Consider the following 26,939-nt stretch of genomic DNA (forward strand, 5'->3'; position numbering starts at 1 on the left):
CCTTAGACCCCTTTCACACCCGTCCGCTCCATTTTTCTCAGCAGGGGATCGATCTGCCGATCCCCCGCTGAGCAGGCGGATGGCAGCTCCGTCTCCACTCTGTGTGCGGAGACAGAACTGTCAGGTCCCTGCTGTCATCTATGGGAGAATCGAATGAGAACGGACCGCCTGTCCGTTCTCATCTGATCACATCCGATCCGATCAGCCAGACGGAGGGAAAATAGTGTTTCCATCCGTCCGGATTTGACGGACAGGATCAGATCGGATGGCAGCGGGTGTCAGCGGACATGTCTCCGCTGACATCTGCTGCCCCATAGAGATGCATGGGGCATCCATTCAGATCCGCCTGAAAAACTGACAGGCGGATCTGAAAGGTCCACATGTGTGAAAGGGGCCTTAGGTTAACAAGCATGCTTTACTGCATTTACACACTGATTTTACTGTTGTGGGTTTAGTAACATTTTAACTTCAGAGCTAAGAGAAGAAAACATTTTGAGTTCAGTTTCATTTTAAACTACAATTAAAACAACCAGTGTCTGAGGGTTCATTTTTTCATGTCTTGGAAAGCTTCATGTTAGCATATGCTCAGGTACCTGCTTTATACACTATCTATTTTAAAGTTTAAATTCTCTTTTTATAAATATTCTGCTTACCCCATGCATGCTGATATACTAAAACATTGGCTTTAATAGAAATAAAAGAAAATGGACTTTTCGACTCAAGAATAAAATTGTTGCTGCACATTTTCTTCAATTTAATATCAGTTGGTATCAGAGGGGTCAATTGCCAGTGGATGTCTACAGAAGCACTAAACCTGTTTTTCCTTTTCCCAGTCTTATGCATACTACAGGCAAGGCTGAATTTATACTTCCAGCCCCCAGGGCAACTGTCTTTTACCACTCCTCGATTCTCCAGTTGACTGCCTAACCTTAGAAACATACTATAAAACAAGAAACAAATCCGCGTTAGGTCAAGCAAAAAGAACGAAAAGGTAAGCAGCCACTTAACAAACTATGATACCAGCTGTAAATGACCAATGGTAAATAATGTGGCATGAAAACAACTAAACATGCAGTAAATAAATAATGATATAATGAAATAGGTGCAAAATCCAGTGTTAGGTGAACATAAAAAAGTCCTTACAATTTAAAAGTCCTTTTCAATATTAAACAAGAGGTCAATAAATTGCAAAAAAGCGTATAGATAACCTTGATTGATGAAATCCACCACCAGCACCAACACTTAGCATACGTTTCTTACCAGATAACATGGACCATAAATTATAATGGTCATAAAAGCACAAAATAACCCAGCATCCGTGATAGGAGGTGGCTGCTCAGCAGCAGCTCCAAATGGATCGGGAATAAAAACGAACAAGCATAGTGAAGCCTGCTAACATTTAAATCCTTTAATTTAAAACATATAAGAAGTACCCTTGATGAGTTGTAAACCAGCACAAATGAATCAAACACCAGCAAACTGTCAGCTCATGAGAAAGGGCTAAGCAAATGTGATATCTTCAGTAACAACCAATCCCAACGCGTTTTGTCATAGGTGACGTCTTCCCAGGGACAGGCTGAATGTCAGATTCATACTAACTAGATCAGACATCATCGCCACAAAAGACATTCCAAAGCTAGGGGCAAAGATGTTAAAAGATGATATTTATCCAGTCTGTTAGTAAACCCAGAACTGATGATTAGAAGGGTGGGACAAACTGTCACCTTATAGTCTCAGAGTGGGTGAAGTGCACATAAACATTGCAAAATGCAAAGACGGTGCAGGGATAATGAGAAAGAAGATTTTTTTTCTGACAGGCAGAATGGTGGTCTACAACCTTTAAAGTGGTATTAAACCCACAAATGTAGCTTTTTCTTTTAAAGCTATTGTTTATATAAAAACCCTACCTTTCCTAGTTCTTGTTTTTGGGTGGATCCCCCCTCTTACAGGGTCCCATGGATGACATCTACAGACTAGCCCCCTTTATGCTGCATGTATTCACAACAACAGCGCACTGGGTGAGAAGCTACTCTCCTACTCTCCCATTTCCTTCCTCCCTTCTTGAGATGAATGGTAGCTGGAGCCTGCCCTGTCAGTGCATGTGAATTAATAAGGGCAAGTGCTTCCATACCCAGAAGAATAGCTAAAGCACTAATAAAATTTATATGTAGAAAGAAAAATATAACATGACAACCAAAACAATCTACCAGGCCCAGCATTATTTAAGTAGAATAATTGTTCTTTCAGGAAAAAATAATACAATTAAAATGAGTTTACAGAAGTAGAACTAAAATGTCCTTTCTGATTCTTCAGAAAGTCTAAAATAGGATTAACTTGTAAAGCTATGTGTAGCTCCAGGCCAATTTAAAGAACTGTTATCAATTGTTGCATATGGCTGCGCCAGAGATAATTTCAGTAAAATGTATTTTATTACTTTTTCAGAGTAATGGTTTTTGCTTGGATGTACATTATGGTTTCTTTAGTTACCAATATAAAAAAAAAAAGAAGTAAACGCATTTTTTTTTTTTGTTTAATCCTAAATATTAAAGATTTTTTTTTCTTTAAAGCTCAACCCCAAGAAAAACGTTTAGTTGAAGTTTGGTTTCTACTGCAGTCTGTGCCCCTGTTGCAGAGATTTCTTTCCACCTCTGTCCCTCTGGCAGGGCAGGAAATGAGGGGAAGTCTCTCCAAGAGAGACACTGTCAGAAAGAAAAATTGCAATTTGTGTTCTATTGTCCATTGAGGGACACAAGAATATGGAATCTTTTTTTTTTTTTTTTTTTTAGAAATCTCAGTTATACTGCATCCTAAGGAAGGTTGGGACACTGGCAAACAAAAAACATTAAGCAAGCTCCTGTATACCCCATTGTCCATTATAAGGCCAATGACACAGGCCTGTTTGTCAAAGGACAAAAGTATAAAAGTAAGTGCTGGATAGTAACCAATGGGAGATTGAACAGATGTGGAAATCATATAACAAAGAGGATAGACGAATCAGGGTGAACCAAATATGTAAATTACCACAACCCAGGGGGAAGGCATTAATGATTGACCTAGTTCTTCGGACCAGGACAGGTAATCGCCAGTAAAGGGAAACTGCTACCTGAAGAGTGATGGGCCTAAATTAGCAATGTGTAGGACAGCAAATATTGCACCATAAATAAATCTGGTGGAATGACAAACTACCTGAACAGGAAATAAAAAACTTGGACTAACAACTAGGGTGGTCAACAAAAGTAATGTTTACTAGGATAAAGGCCTAAGCCTATTAAAATAACCCTTGACCTCAAGGAACGGATGCTTGGATAGAAAAGATATTCAGAAAAAGAGCAACCAGGCTTATACAGAACTCCCTAAACCCTTCACTTGAGAGAAAGATGTAGGGGCAGATATACAGGGGTTGCAGGAGTCGCCATCACGACCAGGCCACATGATGCAGGGGGTCTGTGCGGGCCCCCCTGTATGCCTGGATAGAAGGAGCAGCAAGGGAGGCTGAGAACAAGCTCCCCAATCCTTAGCCGAACTGTAAATCGGCACTGTGGGAGCTGGTCACACATAAGAAAGTGAAAGCATGTGGTGTGCTGTGCTCTCTGCCTCCCCCTACAGTGCAATACTCGGCAGGAAATTAAGGTACAGTACTCTGCCGTTTTTTTAAAAGGGTATCACTATGTTTGTGCATTTATATATATGTGTGTGTGTATATGTGTGAGCATATGTCCATTTATATATGTGTGTGTATGTGTATGTATGTGTGTGTGTGTGTTTGCACGTGTGTATGTATGTATCTGTGTGCACAGGGGTGTGTTCATGTGTGTGTTTATATCTGTGTGTGTGTGCGCATGTGTGTGTACATGTGTGTGCATGTACATGTACAGGTGTGTGTACATGTATGTTTATATATATGTGTGTGTGTATGTGTGTGTGTGTACAGGTGTGTGTACGTGTGTGCGTGTGTTTATATATGTGCATGCTTATGTATATGTGTATGCTCATACATAAGTGTGTGTATTTATATATATATATGTATGTATTATGTGTGTGTGCTTTTATATGTGTGTGTGTGTGTGTGTGTGTGTGTGTGTGCTTATATATGAATATGTATATGTGTGTGTATGTGCGTACATGTGTGTTTGTGTATGCACATTACTTTTTATCCTGACCCCCTATATGTGTACAATCAGAAGTGATTTATTTTTTTTTATTTTTTTATGGCTTGTTCATAGTACCAGCAAGAAAATGCTGTTCCTCTGAAAAGCAATATATGTTCATATTGCTTTTCCGAGGCACTTGACAGGCAGTAAAAAGGCAATATGTTGCCTCCTCACTGCCTGTTTTAACCCCCTAAATGCATCATCACTATGCTGAAATTGTGTGCAATGCACATAGCTGCAGGGTAGTTGTAGTGCAGCCCCATTTTCCTGGGGGGAATACTTACAGCTACAGCATGTGTCCACCTCAAGCTGCTGCCTCTGCAGCTACAGGGTGAACAGTTGGGGTGGTAAAAACACAGCTAAAGTGTGTGGTTTTACCACCCCTCAACCTCACATGTGAACAAGCCCTTGGTTCACATCTGTGCGGCTGTGTGCTGCGTATAGGGCAGGAAATTCATTTCAGTGACCCACAGAAACTCAGGGCAAAAAATTCCCTTATCTTTTTTACTCTTTAATTGTGCTGCACCAAAAATTCACCATGTTTGCCAATGTGTAGGGGTACCATTAAGAATGAGTGACAACCCTTCATTTTTGTCTGCGTGTCAGGAACACACGCGTATTCCGTGAAACGGAGTAATGTGAACCAAGCCTTAGACTGGGGGGCCTCCAGACTGAAAACTTAAAATACTTTCAAGGTGCCCTGACTGGAAAAAGATTGAGAAACACTGGCATAGAGGAACCCATCGCTCCATTTTCCTCCTCCAGACACTGAATTCCTGTGGGAGGGAGAGGAGGAGAAGCGGGGTTGAAGAATTAAGAGATTGGTTCCTTCACAGCTCCTTCTATGCAGCTTCTTTCTGCTGCCCCCCCCCCGTGTGCTCTCCAGCCCCCCTGTGCTTTTTCCTGCCCCCCCCCTCATCCCCACAGCTCTTCAAGATTCCCCCCTCCCCTCTTCCACCAGCTGCTGCGGGGGATCGGTCAGAAAGAAGCCTTTTCCGAATGGAGAGTCAGTGATTCATACCGATCACTGACTGTCTATTCAAAACTGAAACATAGTAGACTGTATTTACAATGCTTCAGTATCCGAATGAATGGGAAGCTCTGTACAGAGCTATTCCTATCCAATTATTCTGTGCAGGTGAGGCTTCAGAGATGGAGATGGAAAGTTGTGTCCTCCATCTTATTTCTCAGTCTCAAAGGTGGAACATCAAAGATCTGTTTAGACTCCTGATATTTTACCAAAGCCCCCCAACAGGGCTCCTAAAAAAATTGTAAAAAAAATATAAAAAAAATAATAATATTGTAAAAAATATGAATAAAACAAACGGTGGAAAAATTTATAAAAATAAAAAACTACTGACACCAGTGGCTGAACTACCACACAAACACTTGCAACCGGCCCTGCCATTCTGCCACTGGGCTGGGAGGGAAGGGCTCTGTCCGAGGGTAAGGGGGCCCTTCATGGTTTCTTGCAATGGGGCCCTGAAGGTTCTAGTTACACAACTGTTACAAGGTCCAGCATGGTGACTATCCAAAATTAGGATTCTCTACCTCAGAGGAGAAATTGAAACAGGATTTATAGATAGCACAAAAAAAAGGACCATGGTAAATGGAAATCCCTGTCAATCACATAAACCACTGAAAGATAAGGGACAAAGATCCACAAAGCATGTAAACAATAGGACCACAAAGAAAGGCGCATCGACCTAGCGCATTATCCTCAATACAGGCTTTATTGTTAAAACATAGAATTGGCTACTCACAAGCAAAGGTATAAATCAATCACATCGGACTCAAAATCTTGAGTATCGAGAGTAGTCCATACAAATGTCCCTTGTCCTATTAGGATGACGTCTGATGCGTTTCAAGGCATACGCTCAGTGGCTCTGAGGAAGAGGCGTATGCCTTGAAACACATCAGCCATCATCCTAACAGGACAAGGGACATTCGTATGGACTACTCTCGATACTCAAGATTTTGAGTCCGATGTGATTGATTTATACCTTTGCTTGTGAGTAGCCAATTCTATGTTTTAACAATAAAGCCTGTATTGAGGATAATGCGCTAGGTCGATGCGCCTTTCTTTGTGTTTCTTGTTTGCAGTATTGTTGGATTGCCCCAGTCCTTTTAGACAGCAGGATCCTAGCCATCCAAGACGCCATTTTGAAAGTCCCGTGGGCAGAGCAGTCAAGGAGTCGGCTTTTCTGAGCGCAGGAGATAGGTGGTTTATCCACCTTGTTTTGTTTGGAGTGTAAACAATAGGACCTTTGGCTTCAGCTGGCCATAAACTGGTGAAAAATCGTATCATTGTGTGGCAGTCCCTATTCAACAGAAATTAATCATTTGATAGATTTCTGTTGAAGGGACATGCTGGTAAACTTTTGTTGATGTGTAGCTGCAGCCAATCAGCCACAGCTGCTGATCAGTGTATTCTGACAGTGTCGGGTTCTGCTGTCAGAATACAATGTCCCAGCAGTGGGATTCCTCTATCCATATCATTTGCATGAATGGATCTTGCATGAATGGAAAGTCCATTTTTTTTTTTTTACCTTCTGGCTGAGTAAAAAAAACTACCCTTCTATGGCCAGCTCTAGCACGAATTGCAACAAACTAGGACAATGACTCTTAGTAAAAGTAAAAGGTCCCCTGAGTGCTCCACAATTGAAAGACTGGAAAAGTGGTAGACATACAGGTGCACCTAAAAAAATTAGAATATCATCAAGAATTAAATTTATTTTAGTAATTCAGTTCAAAAGCTGAAACTCATATATATTATAGATTCATTACACACAGAGTGATATATTTCAAGCATTCCTTTCTTTTAATTTTGATGATTATGGCTTACAGCTGGTGAAAACCCAAAATTCAGTATTTCAGAAAATTAGAATATTGTGGAAAAGTTCAATATTGTAGACTCATGGTGTCACACTCTAATCTGCAAATTAACTCAAAACACCTGTAAAGGTTTCCTGATTTCCTGAAAGCGATTGCAAAATCATTTTTTTTTAATAACAAATATGTTATACTTACCTCCTCTGTGCAGTGATTTTGCACAGAGCAGCCCAGATCCTCTTCTTCTCAGGTCCATCTTCTGTGCTTCTGGCCCCTCCCTCCTGTTAAATGCCCCCACAGAAAGCAGCTTGCTATGGGGGCACCCGAGCCAAGCTTCAGCTCTGTGTGTCCACTCAGATACGTAACTGCTGTTCGGTCCCGCCTCCTCTCTCTCCTGATTGGCCAACTGACTTGATCGACAGCAGTGGGAGCCAATGGCATCGCTGCTGTGTGTCAGCCAATCCCAGACGGCTAAGGGAATTGTGGACAATGCTGGATAGAGATGGGGCTCAGGTATTTATTTGGGAGGTGCTGGGGCGGCATCTACACCCAGGAGACTTAAGATAAAAAAAACCTTCTGCCTTTACAACTCCTTTAAATGGTCTCTCAGCCTGGTTCAGTGGGTTACACAATCATGGGGAAAGGGAGAAATGAGGGCGCTCTTGTGAGGAAGGCTCCTTTGTTGCGGTGGAGAGGTTGCACTGAGGGCAGCACTTGTGTGAAAAGAAGCAGCTCTATAGGATTATATAAGGAAAAAAGGCGCCTCTAATTGCAGTATTAAAAGGATTTATTATTTAGTGCAAGGGATTAAAAACACAAGATGGCAGAGATAACAGGCATGTAATAGGCATTAAAAACCTGTCCTCTTGGTCCGCTGTGTCCTCTGTCTGCCGGCTGAGGGAGGATGAGAGAGCTGTCCTGCAGTTGTCTGGATTCCCTGGTGACATGGAGGAACGAGGAAGCGGAGAGGCAGATGATGGTCCAGGTTTCGGAACCAAGCTGAAACGCACGGGGCCAATATGGCGTCAGATGAAGGCGGTGGGTGGTAACGCGAACCAAAAGAGGACAGTCATTACATTCCTAATATCTCTGCCATCTCATGTTTTTAATCCCTTGCACCAAATAGTAAATCCTTTTAATACTGCACTTAGAGGCGCCTTTCTTTTCCTATACAATCGTGGGGAAGACTGCTGACTTGACAGTTGTCCAGAAGACAGTCATTGACACCCTCCACAAGTCGTAAAAGGTCATTTCTAAAGAAGCTGGCTGTTCAGAGAGTGCTGTATCCAAGCATATTAGGGTGGTAGAAAAAGGTGCACAAGCAACAGGGGTAACCACAGCCTTGAGAGGATTGTAAAGCAAATTCAAGACATTGGGGGAGATGCAGAAGGAGTGGACTATGGCTGGTGTCAGTGCTTCAAGAGCCACCACACACACAGGTGAATCCAGGACATGGGCTACAGCTGTCGCATTCCTTGTGTCAAGCCACTCCTGAACCAGAGACAATGTCAGAAGAACCTACCTGGACTAAGGAGAAAAAGGACTGGACTGTTGCTCAGTGGTCCAAAGTCTTCTTTTTGGAAGTAAGTTTGCATTTCATTTGGAAATCAAGGTCCCAGAGTCCGGAGGAAGAGTGAAGAGGCACAGAATCCAAGTTGAATAAGCCCAGTGTGAAGTTTCCACAGACAGTGATGATTTGGGGAGCCATGTCATCTGCTAGTGTTGGTCCACTGCGTTTTATTAAGTCCAAAGTCAGCGCAGCCCTCTACCAGGAAATTCTAGAACACTTCATGCTTCCTTCTGCTGACCAGCTTTATGGAGATGCTGACTTAATTTTCCATCAGGACTTGGCACCTGCCCACACTGCCAAAAGTACCAATACCTGGTTTAATGATCATGGTATCGCTGTGCTTGATTGGTCAGCAAACTCGCCTGACCTAAACCCCATAGAGAATCTCTGGGGTATTGTCAAGAGAAAGATGAGAGGCACCAGACCCAACAATGTAGATGAGCTGAAGCTCGCTATCAAAGCAACCTGGGCTTCCATAACACCTCAGCAAAGCCACAGGCTGATTGCCTCCATGCCATGCCGCATTGATTAAGTATATCATGCAAAAGGAGCCCCGACCACGTATTGAGTGCATACTATACTGTACATGGACATACCTTTCAGTAAGCCAACATTTCTGTTTAAAAAAATCCTTTTTTCCATTGGTCTTATGTAATAATCTAATTCTTTGAGGTACTAAATTTTGGGTTTTCACTAGCTGTAAGCCATGATAATCAAAATCAAAAGAAAGAAATGCTTGAAATATATCACTCTGTTTGTAATGATTCTATATAACTTTTTGATGATATTCTAATATTTCGAGATGCATCTGCACTGTATGGGTCAGTGTTGTGGGCAGCATCCAGAACAATCATAAGGCACTGACAAATCAGGTGCTTACAAGGTAAAGCAGTAGTAGGAACTAATCTCTGTTTATCTTGCAAGACACAAAATCCTGCAGCAGAGAGACAGGGTTGAAGAGAGTCAAGCAGCACAAGGGTTGTAATCATCTGTGATGAATTCCCAATAGTAAGGTGTTATCAGTGTAGGAATCAGAGATCCTAGGTTGCTGGGAACCCAAACAAACAAACCTGGGATAAAGCATAATGGGATGCAGTAATACTAGAAATTGTAGATAAAGTGAAAGTTCTGATTCAAGGCTGTAGAGTTGAAGCTACAAGAGTAAGTCTGAGCATCCACACTGTGAGGAAGAAATTCAAGATGGATAGACTGCCCCTCGCTTGCAAAAATTAGAGGGTACGTTCATGCATAGGGCTGAGTAGATAAGATAGAGTACTTCTGGCTTTAAGATCTGGAGCTTGAGAGGGAGGTAGACTGTGATTACCCATGAGGTACCACTGTATTAACAAATGAAGAATGGTAGATACACTATATCACCAAAAGTATTGGAGCGCCTGCCTTTACACGCACATGAACTTTAAATGGCAGATTCCCAGTCTTAGTCCGTAGGGTACAATATTGAGTTGGCCCACCATTTGCAGCTATAACAGCTTCTACTCTTCTGGGAAGGCTGTCCACAAGGAGTGTGTCTATGGGAATGTTTGACCATTCTTCCAGAAGCACATTTGTGAGGTCAGGCACTGATGTTTGACGATAAGGTCTTGTTTTCAGTTTCCGCTCTAATTCACCCCAAAGGTATTCAGTCGGGTGAGGACTCTGTGCAGGCCAGTCAAGTTCCTCCACCCCAAACTCACTCATACATGTCTTTATGAACCTTGCTTTGTGCACTGGTCCAAATCATTTGGTGGAGGGGGGTAATGGTGAGGGGTTGTTTTTAAGGGGTTAAGCTTGGCCTCTAAGTTCCAGTGAAGAGAACTCTTAAAGCGTCAGCATACCAAGACATTTTGGACAATTTCATGCTCCCAACTTTATGGGAACAGTTTGGGGATGGCCCCTTCCTGTTCCAACATGACTGCGCACCAGTGCACAAAGCAAGGTCTTGAATAATGGTCAAAGATTCCCATAGACACACTCCTAAACCTTTTTGGACAGCCTTCCCAGAAGAGTTGAAGCTGTTATATCTGCAAAGAGTGGGCCAATTCAATATTGAACCTACGGACTAAGATGCCATGAAAGTTCATGTGCGTGTAAAGGCAGGTGTCCCAATAATTTTGGTAATATAGTGTATGTGCAGAACAGAAAATTGTATTTAGTTTCATTTGGGATAGTTTCGGTTTGATACTAATTTAATTTCATTTTGGAATTAGTTTAGTCTGGTTTCGGAATTTGTTTAGTTTCGTTTGGTTTTCATTAAATTTTGTTTTAATTATTCATTTTCTGAAGAATTCTAAATTTTTGGAATGATTCGAATTCCGATCAGTCGAAAAATGATTGACCAATTCAAATTCTGTGTGAAGAATAGCTGGTTGTTAAGCATCGGGTCAGGAAGCCCGCCGCCGTGTCCTTAACAATTGATGACTCATCAGCTGTCAGTGGGCTTCCCCACTGATAGCTGAAATATAAACAAAACAATGTCGGCAACAGAAAATCCAGAAAAAAAACAGCGTGCCCCCCCCCCCCCAATCCATACCAGGCCCTTCGGGTCTGGTATGGATTCTAGGGGGAACCCCATGCCAAAATTTTAAAATCTTTACCAGACCCTTATCTGAGCATGCAGCCTGGCAGGCCAAGAAAGGGAGGGGCAAGTGAACACCCCCCCCCCCTTCCCCGGGTGCTTTGGGGCAGGGGGGCATGCCTCACTCATGTTGATGGGGACAAGGGCCTCTTCCTCACAAACCTGAGCTGTGGTTGTGGGGGTCTACTGGCGGGGAGCTCAACAAGGGGGCCCCCAGATCCTGCCCCCCCCATGTGAATGAGTATGGGGTACATTGCTCCCCTACTCATTCACCAAAAAAAGTGTCAAAAATAAAATAAAAACAGTAAACAGGTTTCACAATTCCTTTTTTTTTTTTTAAATAAAAAAACAATGTCCACCTGGTGTAGATCCATCACCAGCCGTCATCGCCAGACTTGAGAAAGAAAAAATAAAAAACGCTTCCCACCAAATGCCTGCTCCTCCACTTGACATTTTTTAAATAGCTAAGGGGCGAAGCCAACCGATGACATCAGTGGGTGACCTTGCCCCCCTGTGATATCCATGATCAGGGCATTCTGGGTTGGGGATGTCACAAGGGGGCAGGGCCACCAGGTGATTTCTTAATTATTTAAGAACTGTCAAACTGCAGAGCAGGTATTTAGCAGTCAGCTGCCCTCACAGGCGGAGTTTTTTTTCTTTTTGGGTACGGTGGTGCGACGAGCATTGTGATTGACAATGGCTCTACACTGGGGGAAATTGTTTTTACATTTTTTTTTAATAAAATAATTTCTCAAAAACCTGTGTACTATTTTTTATTTATTTTTGACCCTTGCTTGGTGAATGAGTAGGGGTATAATGTACCCCTACTCATTTGCATGTGGGGGCAGGATCTTGGAGCCCCCTTTAAAGGGGGCTTCCAGATCCTGATAAGCCTCCTGCCTGCAGACCCCCACAACCACAGCCCAGGGTTGTCAGGAAGAGGCCCTGGGGTGGGGGGGGGGGCAAAACTCAGAGCCACCTTTGTTTCAGCCAGACTTTTTCTGACTGTAACTTTTTTCTGCATTACTCACTTTGTGAGTTCTCAGAGGCCGGGTCATACCAGTGGCTGTGGCATGGATCTGGACCTCTGTGGCTAACTAAAAGAGCCTAGAGTCCAAAGGTCACATTCTGGCCTAAACTCACTAGAATTAAAGGCTAAATCACTCTTTAGACATTGGATCACACCAGAGACTGTACAATTACTTTGAACCATGGGAGGTGGCTAACTAACACAGAGGTATGGAAAGCATCACAATGCAAAGCTCAGTGCTCAAAGATCCCATTCCAGGCAAGTCCCACAAATCTTCCAGCTTAGCAGGGTTCAGGTACTGCCTTTAAAGTAAGGATCCTGAGGATATGCTGTCCTGGATAGCTACTATGCCGATTCCAGCTCAATCAACATTTGTCTTGATTGAAGTCACCAAAGAAAAAATATCCACTGTATACCGAATATCTTAATTGAAGTAACAATAAAGTAAAAAAAAAAAGAATAAAAATGCTAGAAAAAATATGGGTATAGTTTTTCTCAGCCAGCGGATTTGAGGAAAAGGCACCCAACACTTATAGGACACTAGCAAGAAAATGATGTATGATGATTGGAGGCAGAGCTATATAGGGGCTGGCCTAATGTTTTTTTGTTTGCCAGTGTTGCTCCTGTAGGTGGCAGTTTAACCAAGATTTATAAGAATGACTACGTTCTCATATCCCTAGATGGACAATAAAGAAACACCCATTTTATAATGTGGGTGAATACATCTCACATCCCTTGTATGCGTGTCAATAAATCATCTCAAAATGTGTTAAAGATGTATGTGAGCTTTGTGAGTGTAGTCTTACGGTTGGGAAAGGCTGTGATCTCAAATGAACCAACATATGGTGTTGTAGGTAAATTAGGTTATCAAGTTTCTCTTTAAGGAAAGGCTGAGATAATAAATAATATAATTCTTCTTTCAGGTTATTTGTAGTGTATATTTACAAATGATTTAAAACAATCAAAAGCAAAATAAAAGAAATGGATAATGCCAGATAATTTTAAAAAAAGTGCAAACTGATTTAGAAGGTGTTTTTTCCTATATGGATTGGTTTATAGTAAAAAGCAATCATTTTTAACTGGTCAATAGGCAAGACAGGTGTCAATCATTCACAACTATACAAATTCATGTTGGCCACAGACATAGGAAGTTGGTTGAAGTATCAGTTTACTGAAAGATCTTATGTGAGATTATTTCAAGAACAAGTATGATTGTTTTCGTCCGATATGCATTATGCACCAAGCAGCCACCTGCACCTTGCGTTTATGGATTTCTGCTGTGGAGTTTAAGCGGTGTTTGGAGGGAGTGATATACCATATGGTTGTTTTTGCACACTGTATTTGTAAGTATTATTAGCAGGTTTTAACAAATACATAATATGCAAGCAGTACCACATAAGGAGAATAGTTGTTATTTCGGAAATAGGCTTACCATTGGACCCATTTGAATGCTAAGTCTTTCTGTTGCAGATGAAAATACAGAAGATGAGTGATGCTTGTATGGCTCTTCATTTCTGTCTTTCACCTATGATCACAAAAAGAAAATACATGAAAAAGAGTAATAAAAAAAGATGTAGACATTGCCCCTTAAGTTAGGGGTAAGGTCGTTTTAAAAGAAAAACCTTGCTTTAAATAATAGAAAGCACAAAAGTGCCTTCATAAAAGCAGAAAGTATTTGCTTGTCATCACTAGCACTACAGTTTACACCAGTAAACAAATGGTTATTCCTTTTTCAGAAAGGCAATTTTGTGCTCCATTGTGGTAGAGTAGATAGGCTTCTGCTTTTGGACAATATCTCCATAATCAAACTGGTTACATTGATAATAATATTACTTCCCAAGCCCTAGTTCCTAGAAAGCATCCTTATCTTCCACCAATGAATGCTAGGAAGTCTGCAACAATTACTTGCACGTTGAGAACTTTCTGTATCCGTATCATGAAAAAGTAGGTCCTGCACAGCTGGCCAGTAATGTAGAAAGAAATCATTTTGGTGGAGTGTGTGTGGTTTATACAATGCAACTGTATAGTCTGACAAAAGGATCTAAAAGTCTGATGGATTCTACTACCGCTAAAAAGAACTGGGAGACATTACTTTATCATTAGTAAAATGTGAAAAAATATCAGTAACATAATCTTTTCTAAAAGTACAGAGTACCTGAGTAGGGATGAGGTAATCTGCTTGAGTTTAATTTGCCAAGGGTTTGGCAATTGCAAATGCTGTTTGAAATTTAGATTAACTGAATTTAGCAGTGAATCCCATTGAAGTCTAAGGGAGGTAAATCTTTTTGGCAAGTTTTAGACATTCTAGGCCCAATAGCAAAACTGTTATAAAAAAAATAAATAAATAAAAACACATAGAAAAATATCATATAGAGGGGAGGCATTTGGGAAGACACAAATCTTTAAAATCACATGCATGGGGTATGCCTTGCAGCTGTATGTGGTGTCACAGAAGAGTACAATTTACTTTACGTGGACAGTCTCAATGATGGCATTACCTTGCAGTACTTTTTTGGCTGTGACGCTGATGTAGTTCTTTTACAATTAGCTTGGCTTACATACAGCAGTAGCACCCCAGGGGAAGGGTCCACTTTAGGACGTGGTAGGCCCAGGGAAAAACATTCATAGGAGGGACACTCATCTTTTTTTTATGTAAAACACTGCACATCATGCACAGTATGATGTTCTGGAGTAAGTACAGCTGTGGCCAAAAGTTTTTAGAATGGCGCAAATATAAATTTTAACAAAGTCTACTGCCTCAGTTTTTATAGTGGCAATTTGCATATACTCCAGAATATTATGACGAGTGATCAGATGAATTGCAAAGTCCCTCTCTGCCATGAAAATTAACTTAATCCCATAAAAAACATTTCCACTGCATTTGTGAAGAAGGCTTCAGGGAGCCCAAGAAAGTCCAGCAAGAGCCAAGACTTTCTCCTACAGCTGATTCAGCTGCAGGATCGGGGCTCCACCAGTGCAGATCTTGCTCAGGAATGGCAGCAGGCAGCTGTGATTGCATCTGCACACACAGTTAGAAGAAGACTTTTGGAGGATGACCTGATGTCAAGAAGGGCAGCAAAGAAGCCACTTCTCCTTAGGAAAAACGTCAGGAACAGACTGATATTCTGCAAAAGGTACAGGAGCAAAGAAGCCACTTCTTAGGAAAAACGTCAGGAACAGACTGATATTCTGCAAAAGGTACAGGGATTGTACTGCTGAGGACTGGGGTAAAGTCATTTTCTCTGATGAATCCCCTTTCCGATTGTTTGGGGCATCCTGAAAAAACCTTGTCCGGAGAAGAAAAGTTGAGCGCTACCATCAGTCCTGTGTCATGCCAACAGTAAAGCATCTTGAGACCATTCATGTGTGGGGTTGCTTCTCATCCAAGGGAGTGGGCTCACTTACAGTTTTGCCTAGGAACACCGCCATGAATAAAGAATGGTACAAAAACATCCTCCAAGAGGAACTTCTCTCAACCATCCAAGAACAATTTGGTAACGAACAATGCATTTTCCAGCATGACAGAGCAACTTGCCATAGGGCAAAAGCGATAACTAAGTGGCTTGGGGGACAAAACATCAAAATTTTGGGTCCATGGCGAGGAAAACCTCCAGACCTTAATCCCATTGAGAACTTGTAGTCCATACCCAAAGAAGCGTGTGAACAAAAAAAAAAAAACACAAATTCTGACAAACTCCAAGCACTGATTATGCAAGAATTGGCTGCCATCAATCAGGATGTGGCCCAGAAGTTTATTGACAGCATGCCAGGGCAAATTGTAGAAGTCTTGAAAAAGAAGGGTCAACAATGCAAACATTGACTCTTTGCATAAACCTAATGTAAGTGTCAATAAAAGCCTTGACACTGATGAAATGCTTGTAATTATTTCTTCACATTCCCTTGCCTATCTAATCTAGGGGAAAAAAAGTGTGCTAAACCAACCGCTGTGTCCCCCCCCCCATTCCTTATATCAGGGGTGTCAAACTGGTGGCCCTCCAGCTGTCATGGAACTACAAGTCCCATCACCATCCCACTGCCTGTGGGAGTTATGCTTGGAACTGTCAGCCTTGCAATGCCTCATGGGACTTGAAGTTCCGCAACAGCTGGAGGGCCGCCAGTTTGACACCTGTGCCTTATATACTGCTTACCCCCTCCCTACCCCTCCCCCCTTTTTTTTTTTTTTCCCTCATCCCTTTTGGTCTCCTATATGTTTGCTACATACATATTTTGTTAGCTATTGTTTATATGATGAACCGGGTTGTAAAGGATTTCACTTGAAGCTCTGATAAAAATCGTATGCCAACTGTTGATTATTAGATGTATACCATTCCTGTACTTTGTTACTTCTGTTTGTACCTTAATAAAATAAAGTTTATGGATAAAAAAATAAAAATGGTATTGTAATTATACTTCCATATACCATAGTAACATCTGACAAAAAGATCTAAAAACACTGAAGCAGCAGACGTTGTAAAAATGAATATTTGTGTCATTCTCAAAACTTTTGGCCACGGCTGTAGTATACAGCCTGTGGTGCTCAGGAGTATGCAATGTACAGCACAGCATACAATGTTGGATGGTCAGGAGTATGTAATAAATGACACAGTGAAAGCATGGGGTGGTGCAAAATTCACAGTATACAGCACAGCATACAGAGTAGATAAACGCAGAGTTCTAACTTACAGCTCAGCTTACAGAGTGGGGAGGACAGGAGTATGTAATGAAAAGCACATTGTACAAAGTTGGGCAGCCCGGTGTACAGCAAAGTGTAAAATGCTGGATGGTCTGGAGTACATAATGTACAGTACAAGTTGAGTGGTGCAAAATATATAATGCACAGTACAGGATACACAGTGTAGAGGTCAGGAGTATGTACAGCATAACATCCAGAATGGAGCAGTCAGGAGTTGTTAATGTAAACAGTATAGTGAATAGAATTCGGTGGGCAAGGGGTATGCATTGTACAGCACCTTGTACAGAGGAAGGTGGGGGAAATATCTAATATACAACACAAGATATATAATGGAGCATTCAGGAGTATGTAAAAAGTAAAAGCACGTTGTACATAGGAACATTGTACATGGGTGTTCTGGAATATATAATGTTTAACACAGTGTAAACAATTGTTCTTCCTAATGTACAGCACAGTGACAGAATGGTGAATACAATGGACAGCATTGTACATGATATACACAGTGCACATAAGATCATTATCCTTACTGTTATAGCAGAGCTAAATGTCCCAGCATTGCCTTAGTTTACGAATAGTTCCCCAGGCTTTCCACAACCCACATATTTTATAAATATGTGTACACAACAAGCAGCTGGCTGCTTAGTTGAATTACTTATAGGCCCCTTTCACACTTGCGACTTGTCATGCGATTTGGGACTGCAAAATCGCATGACAAGTCGTTCTCTATTATTTCCAATGGGCCCCATTCATATCTGTGCCACTTGAAGTCGCACCGACTTCAAAGTAGTCCCTGCACTACTTTTGGCATGATTTTGATGCGTTTTGGAGGAAAAGACATTATAAGCCCACTCAAACTTGCATCAAAATCGCGGCAACAAAGTTGCGTCAAAATCGCTGTAAAATCCTGCGACTTTGAAGTTGCACAAGTGTGAATGGGGCCATATGCAGCATGTAGGCAGGAAGGGGTTATTGCTGCCCCAGCAGGGAAGTTAGGGGTTAACCACAATTCCAGGTTTTTCTAGGGGGGGGGTTCTTGGGTCTGACCCTCCGTTCCTGTGTGCTATAAAGGATAAGGGCCCGATCCAAAGCACTCTCTAAAGTTCTGGAGAGAGGGGAGACTTGGTCACACACAGTTGGTACGGGGAGAGAGACACAGACAGCCAGCAAGATGTAGGAAGAATGATGGAACATGCAGTCCTACCTGAAGATGCAAACTCCTAGATTCTGCCAAGTATGAACTCTGCCATAGATGGACTCTTTCCTGTTTGCACATTGTTTCAAACTGTTACCTGTGAATGCCATCATGTTCATTTATTCTACAGGTGATGCTTTTGAAATTTTGCCCTTGGCTGGTCTGAAGTCACTAAAGGGGTGCAATGTAAGTAACACAGTCTACAGCTCGGGTCACTAAACACATTGGGGTATGAAGACATCAGTACAAAGTGTTATTACATTCTGAAGTGGTTACTAAGGGTAACAAAGGTTTCTCTATCAGCCTGTCGTAAGAGTGTACATGTAGCAGCGAGCAAGATGTTGTCGGCACTCCTTTGGCCGTGATCCACCTCCCTTAGCAACAGGAGCAGTTCTGCACCACCGAGGCCCTTATGCTGTCCACAGGTATGGACAAGAAAGAGATAAGTGAGGTGAAGTACATGCATGGAGTCAGTGCTAGGTGCATGGCGGGACCCCATACCATTACTGGGAGTGAGGTAGGGGTAATACGCTGGACAGGTGGAGAGACCATTGGCTGTGTGTGTCCCTCCTAAATGCACAAGTAACTGTGGTGAAGTACATTACATCAAGAGAGTTTACTAGAGTTTCTTCATGTTTGTCATGAGCGAGAGCATGACTCAAGTAAAGCTACCCCATGTGTAGGAGCATGATCCTGTACAAAATGCATAACGTAGCCCAGAAGAACCCACCCGGGGAAGGCACCCTATGTGACCCACACTTTGCACCCAATAAGAAGGGAAACATTGAGAACATGACCATTACAATGACCGGCCTCCTCCCCCCCCTTACACGCAGTCATGGAAACTTGCACTTTTAATGACAATTTTATTCTTCCTCAGTGGCACCAGTGGGACAACTCAGAGGCACGCCTATCAAAAGGTTGACCCTTTCAATTGTCTCCAGCTGCTGTACAAGTGCAATGCAACCTTAATGACTGGGCAACCATATTAAAAGATCCATGAGGGTGTCCTGTTGTGGCTTGCTAAGCAGCCAAGGAACCGGGCTGAGACACGAGTAGCTCTCTGTGAGGTAATGGTAAGGACAGGACTGCTTTGCCAAGATGAGAAGGGGTTCCTAGATGTTGTGCTGAAGGTAGCTGCCCTACTTGCCCTTATTATAGAGGGGGCCCTGGCCCTAAGGCCCCTTTCACAATGGTGCGACTTGTCCTGCGACTTGGGACTGCAAAGTCGCGTGACAAGTCATACCTTATGAATTCCAATGAGTGCATTGATTTCAAAGTAGTACCTTCACTACTTTGGCCCGACTTTATTGCGACTTGAGGTCCATACACCTCAAGATTACCCAGGCATTGCTTCAAGTTGCGTTAAAGTCACGTGACTTTCAGGTGAGAAAGGGGCCTAATATGGTGATAACAGGAGAGTACAATCGTAGACAGTTGTCACTAAGTAACAGAAAGTACATGAACCCTAAAGCAAGATCATTAACCACTTAAGGACCACCCCACGTACATTTACTGCGTTAGGGCGGCCCTTAAGCACAAAATCACTCTGCGCTTCCATTGTGATAAGACACAGCGGGAGCCAATCAGTGGGTCCGGCGATGGTTGGCAGCCACAATGGCCGCTGGCCACCTGCGATCATTTGGAGGAATGAAAGGACAGTGGTCTGCCTATGTAAACAAGGCAGACCATTGTTCTGTCAGACAAGAAGAGAGATATCTTGTGTCCCTACTAATCAGGAACACAGGTCTCTCTCTTCCTGCAGTCAGTCCATCCCTCACACAGTTAGAAAGCACTCCCTAGGAGCACACTTAACCCTTTGATCGCCCCTGGGGTTAACCCCTTCCCTGCCAGTGTCATTAATACAGTGACAGTGCATTATTTTTAGCACTGATCACTTTATTAGTGTCACTGGTCCCCAAAAAGTGTCACTTAGTGTCAAATTTGTCCTCAGACTCGCTAAAAATAGCTGATCGCTGCCAATACTAAAAAAAACAATAAAAAAATAAAAAGTCGATAAATCTATTCCATAGTTTGAAGACACTATAACCTTTGCGCAAACCAATCAATATACGTTTTTTGGGATTTTTTTTAATAAAAATATGTAGCAGAATATAAACTGGCCTAAACTAATGAAGACATTCGATTTTTTTTTTTTTTTTTTACATTTTTGATGTGTTCTATAGCAGAACGTACAACATTTATTCATTTATTTTCTTTAAATTGTCGCTTTCTTTTGTTTAAAGCGCAAAAAATAAAAATCACATAGAGCGTTATTTTGGTGGTATTTGATCACCTATTTGTGGTGAAAAAAGAACATACATTTTATTTGGGTACAGCGTCACACGACCGCGCAATTGTCAGTTAAAGCAACGCAGTGCCATATCGCAAAAAATGGGCTGGTCAGGAAGGGGGTAAAACCTTCCGGGGCTGAAGTGGTTAAACAATATATTAACTCAGCATTTATTATTCCTGCTATGTGCCTGCTGTACCATGTACTTGTATTAAAAAATATCCTTTTCTCTTTGCATCACTTCCTTGGTGTAAAACCCCTTCATTTTCATGCCAGACCCTCTGCTTTCCTATTAAAAATTGACCACAGTGGGCATAAGAGCACAGCGTGGTCAGTTTTCTAGCTGTGCTGGAAGTCTGCTCTCCTCAAATTATCAGATTTGTGCTGACATGCTCTCCCTGCACGGCCTTTTATTGGGAAGATTAGTGCACTGCTGCTTCTCTTCCCCCAGCTCTCTGAGCTCCTTATGGGGCTGAGAACAGAGAGTTTGTGATCACTTATAAAAAAGGAAATAAAGTGCATTTATAATGTTTTATATATATATATATATATATATATATATATATATATATATATATGCACATGCTTTGCCTTTCATTTCTATTGTAAACTGAATGGGTTGTTTTACAAGGTGATGGTTTGTATTGTAATGAGAAATTCATAGTTATATTGACTAAAAACAACTTCTGGAATTACATTAACAGGTTAAGGCTTATATGAGATTTAGCGATTACATTTGGATTTTCTTTAATAAATGGATTTCGGTAAGATGGAAATTAATATTTCTGCTATACATGCAACGCCACTTTATTACTTTCTACTGCATTCAAGCTACATGACTTATGATAATGTATTCACTGCGTCAGTCCTATCTCTTTCAGTTCTATTACAGCTTTACAACAAGGACTCTATCCACACCTGTAATATGATTTCTCTATTTTTCACATTTATGTGAAAGTTCTAGTAATTGAAACATGTTAGTTCCTTAAGGAAGAAAGGTAGTTATATCAGCAAACTGAATCACATTTTTATGAAAATTTCATTTGAAGTCTCTGTCCTGACAAATCACTTAGGGGATTACCTTCGAAATCTTAAATGTGATACAACATTTATTGCTTTTAAACCTGGTTCTGTTCACACATCTAAACAAATTACGTTTCTCATGCCAATATCACTCAGAATCTAATGGCCATTGTTCTGTCTTAGGCAGCAATCAAGCTTACGGTTTGCAGACTTCAGACACGTGTGAATATATTTTTATCGTTTAATAAAGCATCTGTTACACAGTAAGATTTACATGTTTCATTGTTTTTCCTTTGTGCAATGAGTTTAATTCACTTACAGATCAAATTCTCATATTTTAAATTTATACAGGTTTTTTGCCATTGTCAATGTCTATTCGAGTTCTTTTAAACATCTTTATGTATTATCAAATACCAGAACTCCAATTATAATAGTTTAGTTTTGTGTGCAATTAGGTTACACTTATTTTTTTTCTTTTGTCAGAACTGTCAGTTCTGCAAGCCATCTATCATTTATTGTCTCAACAGAGGCAGTGGACACTAAAGCCCTGTACACACGCACAGATTGTTGGCCGTAAATTGTCGGCCAACGTCCGATCGGCCGTTTGTAAGCTTGTTAGTATGATGCTTCCGACAACCAACTGCAACTTTTCGGCCGAAAAAAATCTGGTGTGCATGCTATAAAATCTTTGTTGGCCAACAACACAACGGCCGATTGTTCCTCAGTCAGTACAGATTTCGGCAGACAAAAATCAGATGAGCAAGACTGGGCATGCTCAGAGAAGAAAAAACACACGGAAAGTCAACCATCACATGACATCACTTCTGAAGTTGGTTTTTGTTGGCCAACAAAAGTCCAGTGCAAGTCTAGAGCACATTTCAACCAACAAACAACACTGGACAAAAGACGGCCGATCGGTCGGCCAACAATCTGTGCGTGTGTATGAGGCTTTACCTCCAGAAGGTAGAGGCTATTGCCTCTTGCCCAAGGCCTCATAACGTCACTGAGCTGAGATCATTCCCAGTATCTGCTCCTACTGGGTTTGCTAAAGCCCCGTACACACGCACAGATTGTTGGCCAACTGATCGGCCAACTTTTGTCCAGTGTTTGTTGGTTGAAATGTGCTCTAGACTTGCACTGGACTTTTGTTGGCCAACAAAAACCAACTTCAGAAGTGATGTCATGTTCTGGTTGACTTTCAGTGTGTTTTTTTTTCTCTGAGCATGCCCAGTCTTGCTCATCTGATTTTTGTCTGCCGAAATCTGTACTGACTGAGGAACAATCGGCCGTTCTTTGTTGGCCAACAAAAATTTTATAGTCTGCACACCAGATTTTTTTCAGCCGAAAATTCGCAGTTGGTTGTCGGAAGCATCATACTAACAAGCCAACAATCGGCAGATCGGACGTTGGCCAACAATTTACGGCCAACAATCTGTGCGTGCGTACGGGGCTTAAGACAGCTCAACTCCCAAAAAAGTTTCTGAGGACTTAAAGGAGGAATATGGTTCAAAGCTATCTAAAGTTCCAAGCTAAAGCATTTAGACAGTCTCAGGAATCAATACAAGAAGAATGAACAGACCAGTGTGAGCAGGTCTTATGTCTAGCTACTGTAGAGTAGAGCTTGGCTCACTCTGTGGTTCTGGCATATGTTGGCACTGCATGCCAGCAGTGAGAGACTTGGCAGAGAGTTGTACTAAAAGAAAAATAGACATTTGAGGCTTGTTATTTATGGAAGTTTGAGCTTACTTACTCCCACTGAAAAGAATTATCCCACTAACAAGTTACAGCTCCTGGAATAGGCAGTGGTAGACAAGCTGAAATATTAGTTCTACAAGCTGAATTTAAAGTCAAGACAGACAACAATCCACTCAACTATATACTCATAAAGATTCACATCATGGGGCATCAGTGGCTAGCTGCTCTGTCTGGACTTCACTCTGAAGCACAGACTGGTAATTACAGAGAATTTCAGACAGAGATACGTATGCATTGTGCAGAAGACCTCACAATTCTGAAGCCCCAGACCAGGAAAGGAACTGGCTGATGTCGGAAGGAATCCAAATCCTCTGCCAGGGGATTGAACACTGAACCAGAAGAGCGACAGGGTCTTAGGTCATTGGGGTCACAGGCATCAATATGCTCTTTTGCAATCTGATTCAAAGGAGAGATGGGGGTCTGCCTGCTCTTAGTACTAACCTAAGACCTAGGACCTAAGGATAGACCAAGCAGAAAATCCCTTTTGTTATTGACTTTGACTGTCCTAGAGAGCTGTTGCCTAGAGTGTCTTCTGACTAATTCTATCACCTAAGGATTCTAGCAAAAACAAAATGGGATCTGGTGAAGTGAGCTGGGTTATTTGGGTATGCTTTAGGGGCGGCGCTAACAAAAAATTTTGCCAGTTTCCAAACGCTTGAAGGTAGCAGCATCTAATCCGTTAACCTATGAATACCTGTCCTGTGCCCTGTACGATTAAATAAAAGGACTTACTGGCAGAATCACAGGTGAAAATAAATGAAAAAAAAAAAAAAGGCTAAAAACAAAGTCAGTCCTTACATCTAAGAAAAGATAGCTGCAAAAAAAAAATCACTTTTTTGTTTTGAGTTTAATACCATGATATGATCTGCAACTTAGGGACCCAGGAAACCAACATCTCACAAGCTCCTTTGGGAATCAGAGCTATAGATGTTTGTTCCTAAAATACTGCATAATCAGATAAATATTATGCATGTGCCAAATTCAGCCAACCCATTCTAAAGAGCCTTTAAAATGTATGTCCAGCCAAAATTCTTCCTTAGTTTGGGTAGAGTGGGGTAGGATCAAACTTCTGATGGGATTTAACTGCTAATCAGGGCTGTTTTAGAGGGATTTCCCCTCACTTACTGTCACAATGACAATGGTTTCACAAGACAGACAATGTATATCTGTATTGCTTTTGAAAATGTTTATTTTACCTTCTGTCCAGTGAAACAGTTGTCATTGGCAGAGAAGGTGTGTGGGCAGGGCCAGGAGGTTGGTACTCAAGTTGAAAAAATGACAAAGTCTAGAAAAAGGTTGAAAGTTGCTGTATTGATAGGTTTCATGTAAAACAGATAACAAGGTAAACGCCAATCTGCAATCACTAGCACTAGTAATATGGTGGTAGCAACTGTGGCACAACACTTGAAGTATCAGTTTTAGGTACTCTTACAGACAGTAGCAAACTCAGTTAGGTGCAGTAATGCTGATAGTAGAAGTCACAGTAATGCTGGTAGTACAACGTTACATCTTCAGCACCACAGGATATCACACAGGCATATCCTACATTGCTAAGCAGTATCTAAAAGAGGGGTAGTTGACTGGCCGAGCAGGGGCACGAGAAGCACCTGAGGAAGCTGTACAGGTCCTATACAGTAATCCCGAAGAATAGCAGGGCACACAGCGGTGTCCCACTCACACATGTGCACCAAATCCAGCAAGGCATTGATGTTTATTAACACTGCCCATACTAAAGATGGCCACCAAAGGTCGCTACAATCGGACCACAGCTCCCCTGGTGACACCTACAGAGTCTGCAGATGAACAATGTTCTTCCCAGCTACTATCCCATCTGCACAGCGGCACAGCAACGCAGTACCACCTACCAAATGAAGGATAAACTGTACTTGCCTAAAAGTGAGTGAATGTTATTTGAACAAAAGGCTTTGAATCTTTCCCCACTCAATCCAATGCTAAAAAAATGAAAAAAAAAAAGGCTGGATATACACTTTAGTGAATTCATAAAAACATGTTGATCATTAAAATAAGCCCTGTAATGACACACAAATGCAAGCATTAGTGAATTTACTATTTTGTCAGTTAACAGATCATAAGTCTTTCTAGGTATCCACCACAATTGTATCATTCTGAACTTTTAGGAATTTTACATGAAGCCATGAAGCAAAATTTGTAGCAAAGTCATGTATAAGACATCTGAGACTTCTGGTGTTTGGCTAACTTTGACATAGTATGGAAATAGTCTCTCTGTTGGGTCATCATTTGTCTTCTTTTGCTTTCAAGACAAATAACCTTTTGCCCTTTCAAATGTATTTCTGCTTTATTTATCCACTAATATTGCTAGAGTAGGCAGTCAGAAAACTTACTACATAGTGACTGGGTCCTGGAGTCCATACTGCATCGCTGTTCGAGATGGACAAGGCACGTACAGCAGAAGATCCAAAAGCTCCCCTTTTTGAGCACTCCAAGTTTGCCCTCTTCAGACTATCACTTGCAATGCCATAACTAAATATTTCGTAAGAGCCTGGCCCTAAAAAAAAAAAAAAAATTATTTCTGGCATTAGTATTAACTTCAATTATAGTTTCTGCAGCAACATTAGTCAACCTATCATGAAAGTAATACATTGCTTACTTTTATTTTACTTTATTGAAATGCCAAAGCTTTACAATTGCAAGGCACCACGCCAGAACGCCAGCCACAGCAGACACTATGCGCATGGTAAAATGCAGTGTTTAACCTTGCACAAAGTATGACCAAGCCCTAAGTCCTTTTGCCAGTGGGCTTTCACGTGCTTCAAGCAGGTTTTGCATTCTCATACAAGTCAATGGGAATGCAAAACCTGTTAGAAGAAGGTCAAATGCAGATCTAAAGAAGGTCAATTGCAGGTCAAATACACCTATAAATTGATTTTAAATATGAGAATCATCTTAAATAGATGATATCAATACAAGCCCAAAGCCAATTGACACAGGCCTTAGGACTGCTGTTTGTAAGGACTCGCTAACAGGCTGCATACTTCTTCCATATCACAAAAGCCAAAGCATCAGTATTATTGCCAGGCAGCTAGCATCTTCTGACGGAGGACAACAATGACTACACATGTATAACAAAAAAGTGTATACTTACCTGACAGTAATTTTCTTTTCTCAAGCCTAAACATGAAAGTATATATGTAACAGTGTAGCCTCCACCCCCTGCCCAATCACCGAACCGGTTATTCTATATAAATAAGTAATTTCCCATAAGGCTGCATCCTCATAACTATACTAAATGCAAAGCCTAAATGCTGTCATGTTTAGGCGTCAGGAAAGGAAAATTACTGTCAGGTGTGTATACCATTTTCCATTTTTCTGACACAAGCATGGCAGCATTTACGTATGGAATGTAGCACACCACAGATGGGGGGGGGGGGGGGGCGGGGTGTTTATGGGGGGGGAGTTTAAATCATTAGATCTGTCCAACACTGAACGGCCACATTGTACTACAGTTAAAGCTGCCGGATTCACTTTATAATGGTCCAGAAATGTGCTGAATGTAGACCAGTTTGCGGCTCTACACATCATCTCTGGAGATACTCCTCTAAAGTCTGCCAAGGAGGCCACCATCCTTCTAGTAGAGTGGGCCCTTAGATTCCAAGAAGGTTCCAACATTTCTGCAAGTTAAGCCCTCCGAATAATCTTGAACAGCCACAAAGCCAACATCCTGCGATGATGCGGCAAGTCTTTTTCTAACCCCGCCTGAAGGATGATGTAATTTCTTTATGTAAAGTTTTAGGACCAAGCCGACCTCCAGCTTATGAGGCACCATAGATGATTCACCTTTCAATG

At 41.6% G+C, this 26,939-nt stretch overlaps 1 protein-coding gene across 1 annotated transcript in view; it reads right to left on the reverse strand.

The window, feature by feature from the left end:
• The window catches only part of STPG2 (sperm tail PG-rich repeat containing 2), a 1,004,689-nt gene that overhangs the window by 715,385 nt on the left and 262,365 nt on the right, over window positions 1-26,939 (reverse strand). The window contains exons 10-11 of the mRNA XM_082259340.1: window positions 25,478-25,641; window positions 13,591-13,683 (exon numbers count right to left, since the gene is read on the reverse strand). Coding sequence (XP_082115466.1) covers window positions 13,591-13,683; window positions 25,478-25,641 — 257 coding nt within the window. The remainder of the gene's footprint in view (window positions 1-13,590; window positions 13,684-25,477; window positions 25,642-26,939) is intronic.

The sequence above is a fragment of the Pelophylax lessonae genome (assembly GCF_965119305.1).
Source record: "Pelophylax lessonae genome assembly, chromosome: 1".
Taxonomy (NCBI): domain Eukaryota; kingdom Metazoa; phylum Chordata; class Amphibia; order Anura; family Ranidae; genus Pelophylax; species Pelophylax lessonae.